At 41.3% G+C, this 15,185-nt stretch overlaps 1 protein-coding gene across 1 annotated transcript; it reads left to right on the top strand.

Annotated features, from left to right (window-relative positions):
- The first annotated feature begins 1,776 nt into the window (after positions 1-1,776).
- Positions 1,777-15,114, top strand: PYGO1 (pygopus family PHD finger 1). Its single transcript, XM_085070687.1, has 3 exons — positions 1,777-1,931; positions 6,329-6,414; positions 8,175-15,114. The coding sequence occupies exons 1-3, from the start codon at positions 1,883-1,885 to the stop codon at positions 9,294-9,296; spliced, it is 1,257 nt and encodes a 418-aa protein (XP_084926813.1). The 5' UTR covers positions 1,777-1,882; the 3' UTR covers positions 9,297-15,114.
- Positions 15,115-15,185: the final 71 nt, after the last annotated feature.

Genomic DNA, 15,185 nt, shown 5'->3' with positions numbered 1-15,185 from the left:
ACAGACATAATTTTTTGCAACTCGAGCACTGGGTTAGATCTGAATTCCCAGCTCCCATTTCTGATGCAGACAATCTCCCCGTAGGAACCTTTATAGACTCAGTGACATCAATCTGCGCATTCATAATTACAGTCTACATGCCATTACACGGCAGCCGTGCACAGAGCTGGTGGAGCCCTGGGAGAATCAGCTGGGCCTGCAGCAAGCTCTGTCACAGAAAATGCAAATCTCTTCACAGATAAGGCACATCTTCCTCCAAATATAGACAAGCTCACACCCACCCTGCTAATAACAGGCTCTAGTTCTCTTCAGTAGGATTACACACAATCAAGCAGCACATCCCACGAGAATAGTGGTATCTGCTGTACTCCGAGGTACTCATATCTGGGATCACTGCAAACTAAGAGACTGTGGACAAATAAAAATGATGTCTAGGGAAGGACAAAAATCCACACAAAATGAATCACTTTCTCCACTTTACTTTTGCATTTTGTATGTCTAACTAAATGATAGTCACACCAATACCTTAACTTTCACACAGCTATGATTTTTTCCCCTCAGAAAGTGTTCCAAATACTGGAAAAGTCCCAACTATCCATCTAACAAGAAGGTACACAAAGAAATAGCACTGCCAGGTATTGTGAAGTCAGGCATGTGAGCAAACCCCATCCTATACAGCCGGGCATTTAAAAATACCGTTTAAGGGAAAATAAATAATTATTCAAATGGTACTTTTAATACAGTTGATTAACAGTTTTGATCTAGACCAAGAACTCCATATGTAATACTTCTAAACGCAGCCACTTCAGAAGACAAGAAACTGAGGCAGAATGTGTTTCCACAAAATTACAGCGACAGCGATTTACGTGTCACCGTGTGTTTTCCCAGGGCTGCGCAGGGTTTACCCGTGACGCTGTGAGGACACCAGCGGTTTGTGTGGTACCCCAGGCCCGAGCCCCGGCTGGCGGTGACACCTGTGTGTGGGGAGCCCTGCGTGCGGAAGGTGTCCCGCCTGCCCGGGAGGAGCGCGGAGCTCCAGCCCTCACACACCGCCCGCGAGGCTGCGAGAGCGGGAGCCGCAGCCGGAGGCGGGAAGCGGCCGTGAGGCACGTGCCGCCCCGGAGCCGAGCCGTGGCACCCCTGCCGGCCCGAGAGCGCGGCCCAGACCCGGACCGGCCCGCGACTCCCCAGCACGGGCCCTGCCCCGCTCCTGCCGCAGCCCGCGCTCAGGGACACTGCCGGTCCCGGCCCTCCCGCGGCTGTCCCGCGGCCAGACCGAGCCCCGGCGGTGGCTGAGCGGAGGGTAGTGGCACCGGCGGAGCCGCCTCAGCGCGGCGCCTTTGTTCCGAGAGGAGGCGCGGCCGGGGCCGGCGGTCCCGCCGCGCTCATGGCGGGAGCAGGGGGAGCCCCGCGGAGCGCCCCGCGGGCGCTGCCGCCCCTGCGCTCCCGGGAGCCGGCGGGCAGCGGGGGCTCGGCGCGCTGAGCAGCGCCGTGTCCGGCGGGGGCGCTGCGCGGGACCCGGCAACCCCGGCGGCGGGGGCCGGGCGAGGCGGGCGCCCGCAGCCTGCGGGGGCCCTGGCCGGCGCGGCTCGGCGCTCCGCGGACCCCCGGGCGCCCCGCGGGCAGCGGCGTTCCGCTCGCCGGACCCCGCCCGGCCTGGCCCCCGCCACGGGCTGCAGCGGAGCCCTCCCGCGCCCAAACTTTGCAAAGTCTCGTAGCTCCGCTACTGGGGCGGCGGCGGCTACGGCAGCGGCGGGCGGGGGCGGCGGCGGAGGAGGCGGGGGCGGAGGGGGCGGGGTGCGGGCCGGCGGCGGCGGCGGCGGCAGCAGCATCAAAGAGCCCCGATTCCTGCCGCCCTGGGAGCCATGCGCTGCTGTCTGTAATGTCAGCGGAACAGGAGAAGGACCCCATCGCGCTGAAGAGATCCCGAGGTACGGGCAGGGCCGGGCCGGGCCCGGGGGCGGCCGCCGCTGGGGCCTGGCTCCCGTGCGGAGCTCCGGCCGAGCCGCGGGATGCGCGCACCGCCCGCGCCGCCGTGCCCGCCGGGCTCCCGCTGCCGCCGCCGCGCAGCGCAGCGCGGGCCGGGCCGCCCCCGCCGCGGTCTCTCCCTGCGGCTGCGGCGGGGCTGGCGGCGCGGGGGCCGCTCGAAGTTTGCTCGGTGGGGCCCGGCCGGGCCCCGCGGGCTCCCGCAGCCTCCGGGCCTTGAAAAGCAGCCCCGAGGCTCCCCGTTCGCGCAGGTGTGCCCCGCAGGGGAGGGCGGCGTGCGGTCTTGGCTCTTGTGTGTCTGGGGATGTGCAGCACATTAGTATGCAGCGAGCATACTGCTGGTGCAAGGGAATACGGCGGCAGTGCCACATGTCCGAGTTCGTGCTGATGCAGAGCCCATAAATTACACTTGAGTGTTCGCTCTCCTGCCCCATTCTTGGCTCCTGTGCTTGAGTCTAGTTGGGGTTTTGTATTTCCTTTTTCGGGAAATGAAAAAAAAAATCGAAATATTCTTCTTTATTAATAGCACTGGTGTATGGCTCTGGTGAGGTTTGAAGTACGCGTTTCTTTGAAAGGTGTAGGGAGAAGGGTAGAAATGCAGTGTCTCCTCCGACTTCGGCAGTGCAGCTGACTTTAATGGCAGTGGCACATCAGCCTGCGTAGTGCTAGTTGTGTCCTTATAGTCCTTAGACAGAGAAATGCCTTTCTGAATGAAATCATCAAATGCAGCAGGATGGGTGACTTAAGTTGGGTGAAAATCATGGCAAAATTATAGAATTTGCAATTTAGTGCTTCTCTTTTTCCTGCCTCCTGTTTTGCCCCTGTAATTTTATTGTTCTGGATATTTTAAGCTTTTTTCTGGTTGGATAAGTGGGAAAAGGTGTGGATTCCACGATGCATATTGTCATTGATTTACAGTTTGCTTTTCTAAAACTGTTATAGTAACAGCTGGATTGCAACCTTGAAAATGCGAGAATGAAAACACTCAGCAGCCTTACAAAGGAGACTGGGATTCATTAGACTCCTCCACTCTCAAGCCCTGATTCTGCAAATATTTAAGCATATATGGTTTCACATGCCTGAGTTACCCACCAAGTTCCACCCGATTACAGCTTCATATCAAAACTGTTTACAGTCTCTGGGCCACAGAATAGGCTCCAAATCTGGTTGAAATTAGACTATTTTTAGTCTTCTGTCTATAATGAAAAGTTTATTCATCCTTTTATGTTTCTTGGGCAAATGTTCTTACTGAGATAAAGCGCTGTTTAAAAAGACTCTGGCATCTGTCCTCTAAAAACCTAGACAGGGATTTGTCAGTGAGTATGAAAATATTCCATAGTATTTGCAGTATGTTAAGTATGGCATAAATTACATGCAAAATCAAAATCCCTTAATGTGTAAACAAAACCACAACTTGCAGTTCTCCTGACTAACACTGAAAATGTCCATCTTGTGTAATTATGAAGTAAAGGAGAATATGAAGCTTATCTCTTCTCCTTTGCCCAAATGTGAATGGCTGAAATAAATTTTACCTGGGGTTTAATAGGGGAATAGTTATCAGATATGTATTTTTATATTTAGATCCATTAGACAGATGATATCCCAGTCAAAAGGATTGTATTTTTGCCTGAAAAATTAGTCTCAGACAATGAATAATTTTTCATTAGTGCAGCATTCCAAAATTCTTGGTACACCTTTAATGAAAGTCTGTGTGGTAGGTACCAAAAGTGACTTGTGGAAAGTTTATTTTGGCTGCATGAAAATGAGCCTTATTCACTCTTTTTTTGGAGGTATGCTAGGACTAACATTCTGTTTCCTTTCATGTATAAATTAAATCATTATAGAACCCACAGGGAAAATATAAATTCTTAGGGCTGAATTAAATCATTGGCCTCACACAGTGAGAACTGAAAATACAAAAACTTTGTGCATTTTCAGACACAGGACTCCCTTCTGTAAACTGAGGCATGTGAATGGCTTTGCCTATGAAAGTAATTCAGGTAGAAACTGATGGAACTTGTCACTGGAGTTCTAATGTTCATGTGCTTATGCTTTTGAAGAATGATGTCCCAGAGAGGGAATTTCTACATAGTTTTATAAAGTTTTAACTTAGGCTACTGTAAACCAGCACTTATGTATGACCCTCAATATTCTACTTGATCACAAATTATTGATGTCTGTGCTGCTAGTTGGTAAATTTATTAAAAGAAATCTGGATATCTGTAATATTTTGCTATCAGTCATTAACATAATTTATATTTTAGGAGTACAGGGACATGAATGGAAGCATGTTTTATGCAGTGGTGAAGGTTAGTGTTCACAGTACAATCTTACACTGTATTTAGTATAAACTTCTAGGAGTGCTGGAGAAGAAGCCAATAGAAAGTGCAGGGACAGTATTGACAAAATAGATTATCAAGAAGATGATTTATAGCATTGAAATTTAAGGGAAATTTTACAACTTTACTCTGTAATCATTTAGTATATACAGGTAGTGCAGTGGTAGTGCTTCAGAGCACACTATGTATATCCAGGAGTTTTTATTCTAAATAAAGGCAAAAAGGACTCTTTTTTAAAACAGTAATCCCTAGTTTCTCTGATGGTAGCTTGGACCATGATATGCTGTGTGCAGGCATGAGTTTGAGAACTTGATTGTGACATCATGCCCTCATCTTTGAAATTCAGACTTAAAATTTAATAGGTGTTGATCTGGGATATCCATGTATCTTCCTTATGTGTAATGAAAATGAAATCAAATTTCTGCAGTGACAGCTAAAGCCAAAAGGAAGTAATTAAAGTAGAGGCAGAACTGGGTTCTTACTTGAAGCAGGACTGGTAAATTCCCTGAAACCTCAAAAAAAGGAGGCAGGGAGGAAGGAAGTGCTAGGAATGAAAATTTGTCAGACCTCCTTGGATCAGGAGTATTTGAAATAAGTTGGATATTTTGGTCTGTGTACAGTAGGTCTGTTGCTTCCCTGTGAGAAGAGATTTTTTTGTTATATACTGAATAGTCCTGAAGCTGGTTTACCTGTCTGTTGGGAACACTTGTCTAACAGAGCAGTGTAATGTCATACATTATGGTCCTTTGCATAATACTGCTGATAACTCACAGTTATCTCCAGGTTGTCTTTGGTAATGAAGACCTGTGTGTTCAGCTGGATGCTTGCATCTTGATAAAGTTTACTTGTATTCTGCATATGAATTTTAAACAAACCACAGTACAATTTTTTGGTTGGATTGCCTATGTTCTATGCCTTACTGTTCTATGCTGTCACTATATATTTATATAAAAGAGTAAATAAGCTATTTTCTTAATGGACCTGGAAAAAAATTTAATATAGTTTCTTAATGTAATGATGTTAGTACTTTAACGTGTTGCTCCCGTATCACCAGAAAATGCTTCTCACACTTCAGCTCAGGGTTTTCTTTGCATTCCCATATTGTGGCTATTTCACTTGAGCCCCATGAAGACAGACTGACTGGAATAATAAGGAGTGTTCTAGGTTTATTTTTCATCTATGGTTTAACTAGGGTTTAAAAAATGAAAGCCACAATTTATACAGCTTTGAGAGCTTGTCCCACTGTTGTGAAAGGTGAAGAAGAATCCCAGGTGAAGTACAGATATCTCTTTGTTTTGCCCAGGGTCAAGTCTGATTGAGTAACCAATGAAATGAGCATTCTTAACTTCTTTTGGTGCCAGAACAGCCTTGCTTAGTTTTTCTATGAGGTTTCTGCAGAGGTGGGCTGGTTCACTTGTTTTTGGCAGGTTTCTTTTTGTTTGATCAAGTCTTGCATTTAGTGAAATTTAGATCTGATACACAGGAGATTTGTCTAAACAACATGGCAGGTTTTCAGTGGTTTTTGTTCACGGATCTGCTAGTGTTTGCTTTTCCTTCATGGTGGATTGTAACACTCCCTTGTATATTGCTGCAGAGAGCTTGATAGATGCTGTGTCTATGTGAATTAAATAAGAGGTGAGTCTTAGGCATGGTTTTTTGCAGTTATTTTGAAAGTTTTATGAGTTATGCAAACAAGAAATACTTCTAACTGGTGACATGGAGATGTTAAGAATCAAGGGACAGATAAAAAATTTGGAAATGTTTATTTCAATGGGAATGAGCACAAATGGGACATTAAAGTGGCAGTAGACTAAGACTGGTGTAGGAGGTGTGTTAACTTATCTCCAGATGTGTGCTCCTTAAGGACGTGCAACACAAGGCACCAGAGTCAATGCAAGTTCAGTATTTGCAACAGGAATCTGTTGCTGTGGCAGTTACAGGCAGACTTACAATACAGCCTGTAAGAAAACTAATGCACTATTGCACTGATTGACATTTTGTAGGTGGTGACAGTGGATTGGATGGGTTAGGAGGACCAGGAGTTCAACTTGGAAGCCCTGATAAGAAAAAGCGCAAAGCCAATACACAGGTAAATTCTTTTTGCTCCCTTTGAATTCTTAATAAACAGTGCACTCAAATGTTGTTTGCTGCTATGGCTGTCTCTCATTGTTCAGAATAGCAGTTTGTTGTCACAAATAGCAGCTACATACCAAATACTTCAGTTTTACTGTGAAGTTGAAATCTTCCTAATACTAGTTATTTGCACAGAAGTTATTTTAATCCTTGTAAGTTGCCAAAGACATATAAAGAGTGAGACTGAAACAACTTGTATTTTTACCATATGGATTTGATTCTGAGACAGACTTTTTATAATGACTTTGTAGCCATTGGTAGAAATCTGTACAGCACGAGTAGTTGCCATGAGACTACTTCTCTCCTTACTTTCATTCCTATATGTGTAGGTTTGTGGGCTAATGAATCAGTATAGTTTGTTAATGCTTTAACCAAACTCTTGGCATACTCCCCAAGTGATTTTCAAGCAAAAGCTGTGAGGCAGGTACAGCTCCTTTCCAGTGAATACCTGCAATCTGACATTTATATGCAGTTTTTCTTTCCGGAAAAGAAAGCCTCAATACAAAACATCTTAAGCAATTGGATATCTATAGTGCAGAGTTTTCCTCTGTGTGTTCATTCATCTTTGAGTGAGAGTATCTGTTAATTTGGTACTGCCCAGTGGGAATAACTTTATTTTTGTAGGTAAAGCAATCACTTTCTGTTAGGTGTATGCAGAGTCCATTGAGATGTGGATCTGTTTCCTTCATTTTTGTTTTGTTTTAAAGTAGTGATGGTGAAATCTGCTCTGAGAAATATTCAGCTACTTTACAAGGTCTCCCACCTCTTTCTTGGTGGAGTTTCTTTGTGTTCTAGAATGGTAATAACTCTAGAGGAAATTCAGATTAGCTTCTGTTCCTTTTGTTCTTTTCTTACCAGGTGCAAAATTTGCACCACAGCAATTTTTTTTTTTTTAATAAATCTTCAGTCTTAGTTTATTAGTACTTAGGGGGAAATGCTTTCTGTGAGCACAGTTAGTGTGAGCATGAACCCAGTAGATGTTCCCTACAGGCTAGTCTAGAATGAATTTCTGTTGTGTAACTGCACTGGTGACATTTAAGCAGACTCTGGGCTTCATTAAACACTTGATTGTGCTCTGTAACGAGAGCATAATCCTTGTATTTTGTACCTACTGACTATGCTTTGCTGACTGTCCACAATTACTGAATGCTCATAAGGGATAGCTCTGTTTGGTGTAGAAATGTACGGAATAGAATATTCCACACACTATAGGAAATACCAGTCTGCTATATTCTATATGCCTTTTTTAGGGTTATAGTACCATTAGGTTTGTATATCCTCATAGGAGTGGGGTGTCTTAAAAGATGTATATTCTGTAATGTGAACCTAAAATGAAATTAAGGAAATGCTTCAAATCTCCTCTTCAACATTTGGAAATACTTTGTGTATGTGTTTGTGACAGTTGGATTTCTGTATTGTTACTTGTCTTTTGTAAAAGATTATGAAATAGAAGTAACATATCAAGTAGTATTTTCAACTGCAAGTTTTTTAAAGACTGAGACTACTATAAATCACCACATTATCTGGAGCCCAAGCTTCTCTCCTGCCTCTGTACTGAAATTTCAGACAGCCTGGCAGAGTACAGTGGGCAAATTTTACACAACAGCTGAACAGTTCTTTCAGCAGTCGTATTGCTAATCCAGGGCCTTTGTGGTTGGTCTGTCTTGCAGGGAATTACTAAAACTAATTAAAATATTCTATTTAAAATATTTGTAGGGGTCATCATTTCCTCCTCCATCTGAATATGCTCCACCACCGAACCCAAGCTCTGATCACCTTGTAGCTGCAAATCCGTTTGATGACAACTATAATACTGTGTCTTACAAACCACTTCCTTCAGGAAATCCATATTTTAGTAATCCTGGTTATCCTGGATTTGGAGGCTATAATACTTTCAGAATGCCACCTCACATGCTGCCCAGAGTGTCATCACCATATGGTGGTTCTTACTCCCTCAGAAACCAGCCACACCCTCTTCCTCAAAACCCTGTGGGCATGGGTTTTAGTCGACCCCACTCTTTCAGCTTTGGTCCACATGATAACCCAGGTTTTGGGAATCAACCACCTTATAGCAGTGGTCAGATAAATCAAAATGTCAATATGCCTGCTCAGCATTTCAGGCCAAATCCTGGGGAGAACTTTGGCCATTCTGGTCAGATACCTCACCCTGATGTGCCAACTAACTTTGGTCCTGGAAACAATCCAAATTTTCCAAATTCTCAGCTAGAGTCAAACCATTCTTTTGTTCCTCCACCAAACACGTACAACCAGACAAAATCATCAGCACAAAAGCAAGACTTTAGTCAAGGTGCAAGCAAAGCATCCAGCCAGAACACTGCTGCTCATCAGCATCATCACAGGACAGAGGACATTGTGAGTCAAGGTAACAGTGACCTAAAAAACGTTACTCGAAACAATGTGGTAAATCAGGATAACAGCCATTCTAATAGCGCTGATAACACCAATGCTGGCCACTCAAATGGGACTCAGAGCAAGTCCCGCCAGCCTCGAGGTACTGCTGAAGGATGCAACTCTGAAAAGAGCAGCAAAACACCCCTCCATCCCAGTCGTCATGGACATTCGTCCTCTGAACCCGTCTATCCATGTGGAATTTGTACACATGAAGTTAATGATGACCAGGATGCCATCCTGTGTGAAGCCTCTTGTCAAAAATGGTTCCATCGGATCTGTACAGGCATGACAGAGTCAGCTTATGGCCTTCTCACAGCAGAGGCATCAGCGGTGTGGGGCTGTGACACTTGCATGGCTGACAAGGATGTGCAGTTAATGCGCACCAGAGAGACTGCAGGACCACCTGCACTGAACACAGAAGGCTGACAGCCTGAGTTGGTGCTAGTGGAGGAAATACTTGCTATGAAAATTCGGTTACAAATTGGGTACTTCGCTTTCTGCAGACAATCAATTGTGTTTGATTGCTGTCATCTTTTTTTCCTTAATCTGTTTTCATTCAAAAACTTCCATCTCAGTTTTTGTACTCCTAGTTTTATGTGTGCAAATGTTTTGCAGGATGGAATATTTTTTTATTTCTGATTAAACTGTAACTGACAATTGATCGGAAGTAGGACGAGCATTGACAATATTATTGAATGAAAAAATGTGCCTGTATGAATAGCCCTGATTTGCTAGTGTGTATTAATGTGTTAGCTAACACTAGCATTTAGTGCTTGGTTTTAATGGTACTATATTTGCAAGTACTCATTACTTTGTTTTTTTCTTTTGGCGTGACTGTCTGTCATTGATGTTCTTGCTAGCCTTTCTTTGAATATAGTGGAGATGACATGGAGGAATGTGCAGTACTAATAGTTGTTATTTTAGGGTAAATACAGAGAATTTTGTATGTGCTTTTTCCTATTTTTGAAGTAAAGCATTAATGTGCTATTCAAAAATCATGAATTCATGCTTAGTAACACAATGAAACCCACTAACTATTATGCATTTCTATTTCCTTGGAAAGGCAATAATCTCTTTTGACTTCTCAGCAATTACTTGCTGAAGGCTCTTGCTAGGTCTTGCATTATTTGGAAATTGTTGCAAAATAGGATTAAATTGGAAAAAGAACACATCAAGTTGATGAAGTCCACTGCTTTAAATCTAGAGAATGCCAAAACTAGGGTTGCACATGTAACCTTAATTCATTTATCTTGAGGACATACCTTGGGATACAGTCTCTGCATCTGTCACAGTTGTGCAGTCATGCACCTCTCTCTCATTCTTTCTCACTGGTGGTTCAACAGTCTCTTGCTTCAGTGCTGCCTGAGAACTGTGAATGAACTAGTGCATGGAAAATCCTGCCTGGCTTCTAAGGCTGTCAGCTACAGCCTGCTCAGTCACCCTGAGCTTACACAGTCCACTTGGCATGAAGAAGGGGGCAAGGCAATGGAGTGTGCTCTGCACAGGCTCTGAATTGCATGATAATTTGGCAAGCAAAGTCTTTAAACTAAGTTCCCACCACTGCCTCAGCCAGTTTTGCAGTGAAGGGGTGGGAGATCTAAGGTGTAGAAAAAAAATACAGCTGTCATATCAGGTGAGTTTAGCTCACATCAGGAGTAAGTAGTCAGAAGTTTAGCTTCTTTGCTAAACCTGATATGCTACTGACAAGTATGAATGGCACTAGGGCTTCATGTGTGATGCTAAGAAATTCTATTTTAATAAGGGTAATTTGATCTTATTCTTGATTTCAAAAATAACTCCCCTTCTTTTTTGAATGTTGGGAAGCATCTAGCCTTGGACAGTTCAGCCTTAGCAGTGTGATAAAGTTGCATGTGCAATTGAAAGTTTCTTTAGAGAGAAACGTTTTGAATTAATAAAAGAAGGCTCTATAATAACACATTCTGCTTGTAATATGTACCACAGTGCTGGAAACAGTCTTTAAACAGCAATTAAATCTCATGTCAAGCTTACAGGTACTAGTCATGTTCCTTAATGTGATAAATTTTTCGGGTCTGCGATGAGTGATGTAGGAGTTTGCAGAGAATATAGTCATCTAATAAAGAAGTAGTTTTTATGGTAAACCATGCTAATTAGTGAAAGTAAGGCCTGTTTGATAGTTCACCATCTTGTGTGCTTTTAAATGGGCTCTACTGTGGTACATTCCTGGAAGATGCTGTGCAGATCCACACAACAGTTCTTGTTTTATTTTAAAAGTGAAAAGTTCTGCTGGATAAGTGCAGTATTGCCCTTTTTTTTGGTTTTTTTTTTTGCTTTCCTATCATCAGGAAAAATAAAAGAATGTAAATGGCATATTTCATATCTTGAGAATTCTCATGTATGGAGAGGTAAAGTGTAAGATAGATCCAGAGAGCTTCTGTTTTCATCACTAGTTGCTTTAATTTGGTATGTTAACTAGACTTAATCTTGTTTTGTTAGAGGTGTGATCTGAAAACTAACAACAAAAAACCAAACAAGCAACAACCTCTGTTAGAGAGATTTATTCTTCAGTAGTTTTCCTAATGACTGACAGACTGTTTGAATTTGCTTTTGGTACCTGAAGTAGCAATTAAACCAAACCTTGTTTAGATAGATTTGTTCCTCTGGGAATCAGTTTAATCTCTGCAACAATATGCACTGTAAGCTTAATGGAGCTGGTTCACACCTACAGTAATGTAAATGAAATAAAAATTTTGCTAAGTGAAAATTCAACTAAAGCTCCAGTGATGATATTGTTACCTTTCCCGCTCCCACACCCCATGCCTCTTGAGAGAAGATTTTTGGGGCATTTGTTCCCAGAAGTCCAATTAACGTTTTAACATTTTAGAGCAGACATTGTATTTAAAATAGCTATGTATTTCTTAATCTCTTCCTCAACCCAACATGAAGTTAGGCAACTATTTTCTAGATTAGCTATCAGAACATTAGTATTTAAATACAGTGTTCTTAAAAACTTAAAATCAACTGGAATATCACTTTATAAGGCCTTAAACTGTGTACTTGTGAAACTTATTCTAACAATTTATTTTAGGTTTTTCTAAACTGGTATTATATTGGGTTTGTAACCCTGTAAATTTTCTGCATTTATTAACCTGAAAGTTCAAGGCATTAGCAAATGTCAATTATATCAAAAACAAATGAACAACCTATCCCACACTTGTTAGCACACTGATCCTAGAGATTGACAAGGATCTCCAGAAGTCATCCAGCCAATATGCTTGCCCTACTGATATGCTCTTGGCATACTTGAACTCTTTATCTAGAGAGCAGTTGTATTTTGGTTTTCTCTGCATGTGTTGACTAGTAGTAGTTCAAGTATGCAAGGAAAAACAGCAATCATGTTTAATTAGTAAAGTACTAGGAAAATGTCAGCTGATTAGCATTAGAAGTTAGTTCTAGAATGATGGGTGGGAAGGGAGGGTGGGAGGGTTGACTAGAATAGGTGAGGTTTTTTGTAATACTCTCCATGAAGCAATTTGTATTGAACTCTCATGTGCTTCTTTCATTACTGGTGATTTAGACTGTACTGGTGCTGCACACCAAAAATATTGCAAAGATTTTGTAAGTCTTGCAAACCTTAACATTTTTATGGGAAATGCCTGTGTCTTTTCTAAATAGTTTCTGGTCATGGTCAGAAATGCAGCCTTATATTGCCCCCAAATTCTTTTTACCCCCCCAGGCTGAAATAAATAGGTATAATTTGGATTGTACTGTCCTTAATACTTTTTTACCAGTGACCAATATTAAATGAGAAAACACGGAATTTTCTCTTAAAAACATTTGTTATATTGGTGAAAGGGTAAGTGACAGTGCTGTATACAGACTAGACAGCAAGTAGCAAAAATCCTGTTTCTTGCTGTTTTAGTTATTCCTTCTACAACTTGAAACAAACAGGTTAACTGTGCTTGTCTCTTCTTTCAGAAGATGGGACTGATGCTTACTTCCAAAGGTTGTTTAGAAGCCTAGTTATTATTTGAGATCTTCAGATGAAAGAAGCTAGAGAAAAGTAATGAAGTTTGCTCTACTTAAAACAAAAATATAATTTTGGGGGCTGCTCAAAGAAGATTATACTTTGTGACCTCTGAAGTTTTTAATCTAAGAACCAGTTTTGTAATCACATTTTTCAAGCTTAATTTCAAGCATGTGAGAATTAACGGAGTCGGTGGAACTGCATGCACAGAATCAAGAATGTTTTAAAGTGTTTGCAGTTCGGGGGTCTGTGATATTTGCAAGTGAAATGCTTTTATGGTTTGAGATTTTTACAAAATCAGTGGTGTTCAAATGTAGCACCTTTTTAACATTTGTCTTTATTCCCACTTAATACAGTAACACATCTGCATTAAATATATCCCTTTCATTTTATAAATAAACATTGCCTGGCAGTAAAAGTATTGGTGTAACATTTTTAAAAAAGGAAGTCATGCTTCTTATCATGTTGTATGTGACTTAAATGACTGTTTCATATTAAAACTAATCTTTCCTTATGTACTGCTTAAATATACCTGTTTTGGGATATCAGTTCAGTACTTTTTATACAATCTTGAATGTGTTCCACATTGGTGACATGTATTTTTGCAACAACCTTTTTGTTTTGATTTTAAATTAGAGCATGTCTGATGTAATACATGCATTAGTGCTGTGGTGTGTGACAAAGTTAATGTATGTAATTCAAATTGGAAAAGTTTCCAGACTTTGTCCAACATTAACCCTGTGGCCAGGGATTAAATTACTATGTAATACAAATTATTTCATACCATGATGTGTTTTAAGCTACTCTATGAAGTATGTGAAACATTATTGTTTATGGATTGGTAGCTGGTGTGGTATCTTGCATAGAATGAGGTATGATAGATGGTAGCAATTCATGATAATTAAAACTGAGTACCTTTCAGAACACAGCACTGATATGCATAATCATCTCGTTGCCATAACTTAATATGAATTTCTTAATATAATCCACTGATAAATAGGTGAACATTTGGCAATCAGCTCTTGGGTGTGAAAATTCTATTCTAATACTCTTAACTTGCTTTACAAAACATATAATTTTTTTCGTTTTTTGGCATAGAGGGCATGTAGTTTTTTTGTCTGTTGGATGTGATTAGATATATGCAGGAGGATGTAGAACTGGATGTATTTTAAAGGTATTCTGCAATTGCTAAGTTTTGTCAGAAGCTTTCTATATTAGAATAGACTATTCCCTAAAATTGGAAACTAAGTGTACTTAGCAGAACTCTTTAAGGCAATATAACTGTCCTACACTACACCTTGAGTTATGCACATTCACTTCTTTATGGGAAAGTGATAACTTTATATAGAAGAAAAGGGTCTCTTTAGTGGCCTAGTGCTGTGGTCATGAGTTCTGGAGTAATTAATTCTGAATGGTGTTCAGGCCCTTAGAGGTGCTGCCTCTAGCTTCAAGTATTCAGTATCACCCTTGGTCTCCTGATTTAGAAATGGCTTATCCCAGCACCATAGGGAGTACCTATTTCTGCATTGTTTGCCATACATGATTAATTTTCCTTTTCATGTTCAAACAGTCTCAAAAGATTTTTTGATCCAACCCCGCCTTTTTACTTGGAGATTTGTGCACTGTATTTCAGGAATTGCTGTACTGGAGACATTTTGGGATTGGAGTTATGAGGGATGTTGTGTCTGTTCCTAGACACTCATCTTTTCCTCTACAGAATGGTTTAAATTTGAACTTCCATATAACTTAAGAAGGGCAAGCTCTTAATATACTTTTTTTTCTTTCTTTCTTGGCAGGTTGTTTTTGGTTTGTGTTTTTTTTCTGAAATGTGAAATAATACAAAGTTGTTAGGCATATTTATTTAAAATGTTGTCTTTCCTCCAAGCTTGTGTTTGTGGCCTTTAGAGCTGGCACTGTGCTCTTTAGGGCCTTCTGACGTGGAATTTTTTGTCCACGTTCTCCTTTTAGAGCTAAAAGTGAGTAGAAAAAGGCAAGTTACCAATCTACTGCCATCCAAACAACGCAAAATATAAGCTGATTAAGATTGTTGACATTTAATTTTTTTTTGTTAATAATGATGTGATATTTTTACCTTTTAGAAGAACATGTATCAGAATCTGATTCAAGTGTTCTTGAAAAATGTATATGGTAGACTTTGTCCAGCACTGTATGTAACTTTGTTGCTTTCTGTTGTCTGGTTTCAATTTCTTTTAAAATAAAGATAATTTTTGCGGGGAATTTGCCTTTTGACTTTATGAAGATGATGTAATGCCTAGAGTGACTCTTCTAATGTTTTTCCTGTGAGAATG

This window comes from Lichenostomus cassidix, chromosome 10 (assembly GCF_008360975.1).
Source record: "Lichenostomus cassidix isolate B80296 chromosome 10, HeHo_3.0, whole genome shotgun sequence".
Classification (NCBI taxonomy): domain Eukaryota; kingdom Metazoa; phylum Chordata; class Aves; order Passeriformes; family Meliphagidae; genus Lichenostomus; species Lichenostomus cassidix.
Note: the sequence above shows the minus strand (reverse complement) of the source record. Positions and strands in the feature narration are given on the sequence as shown.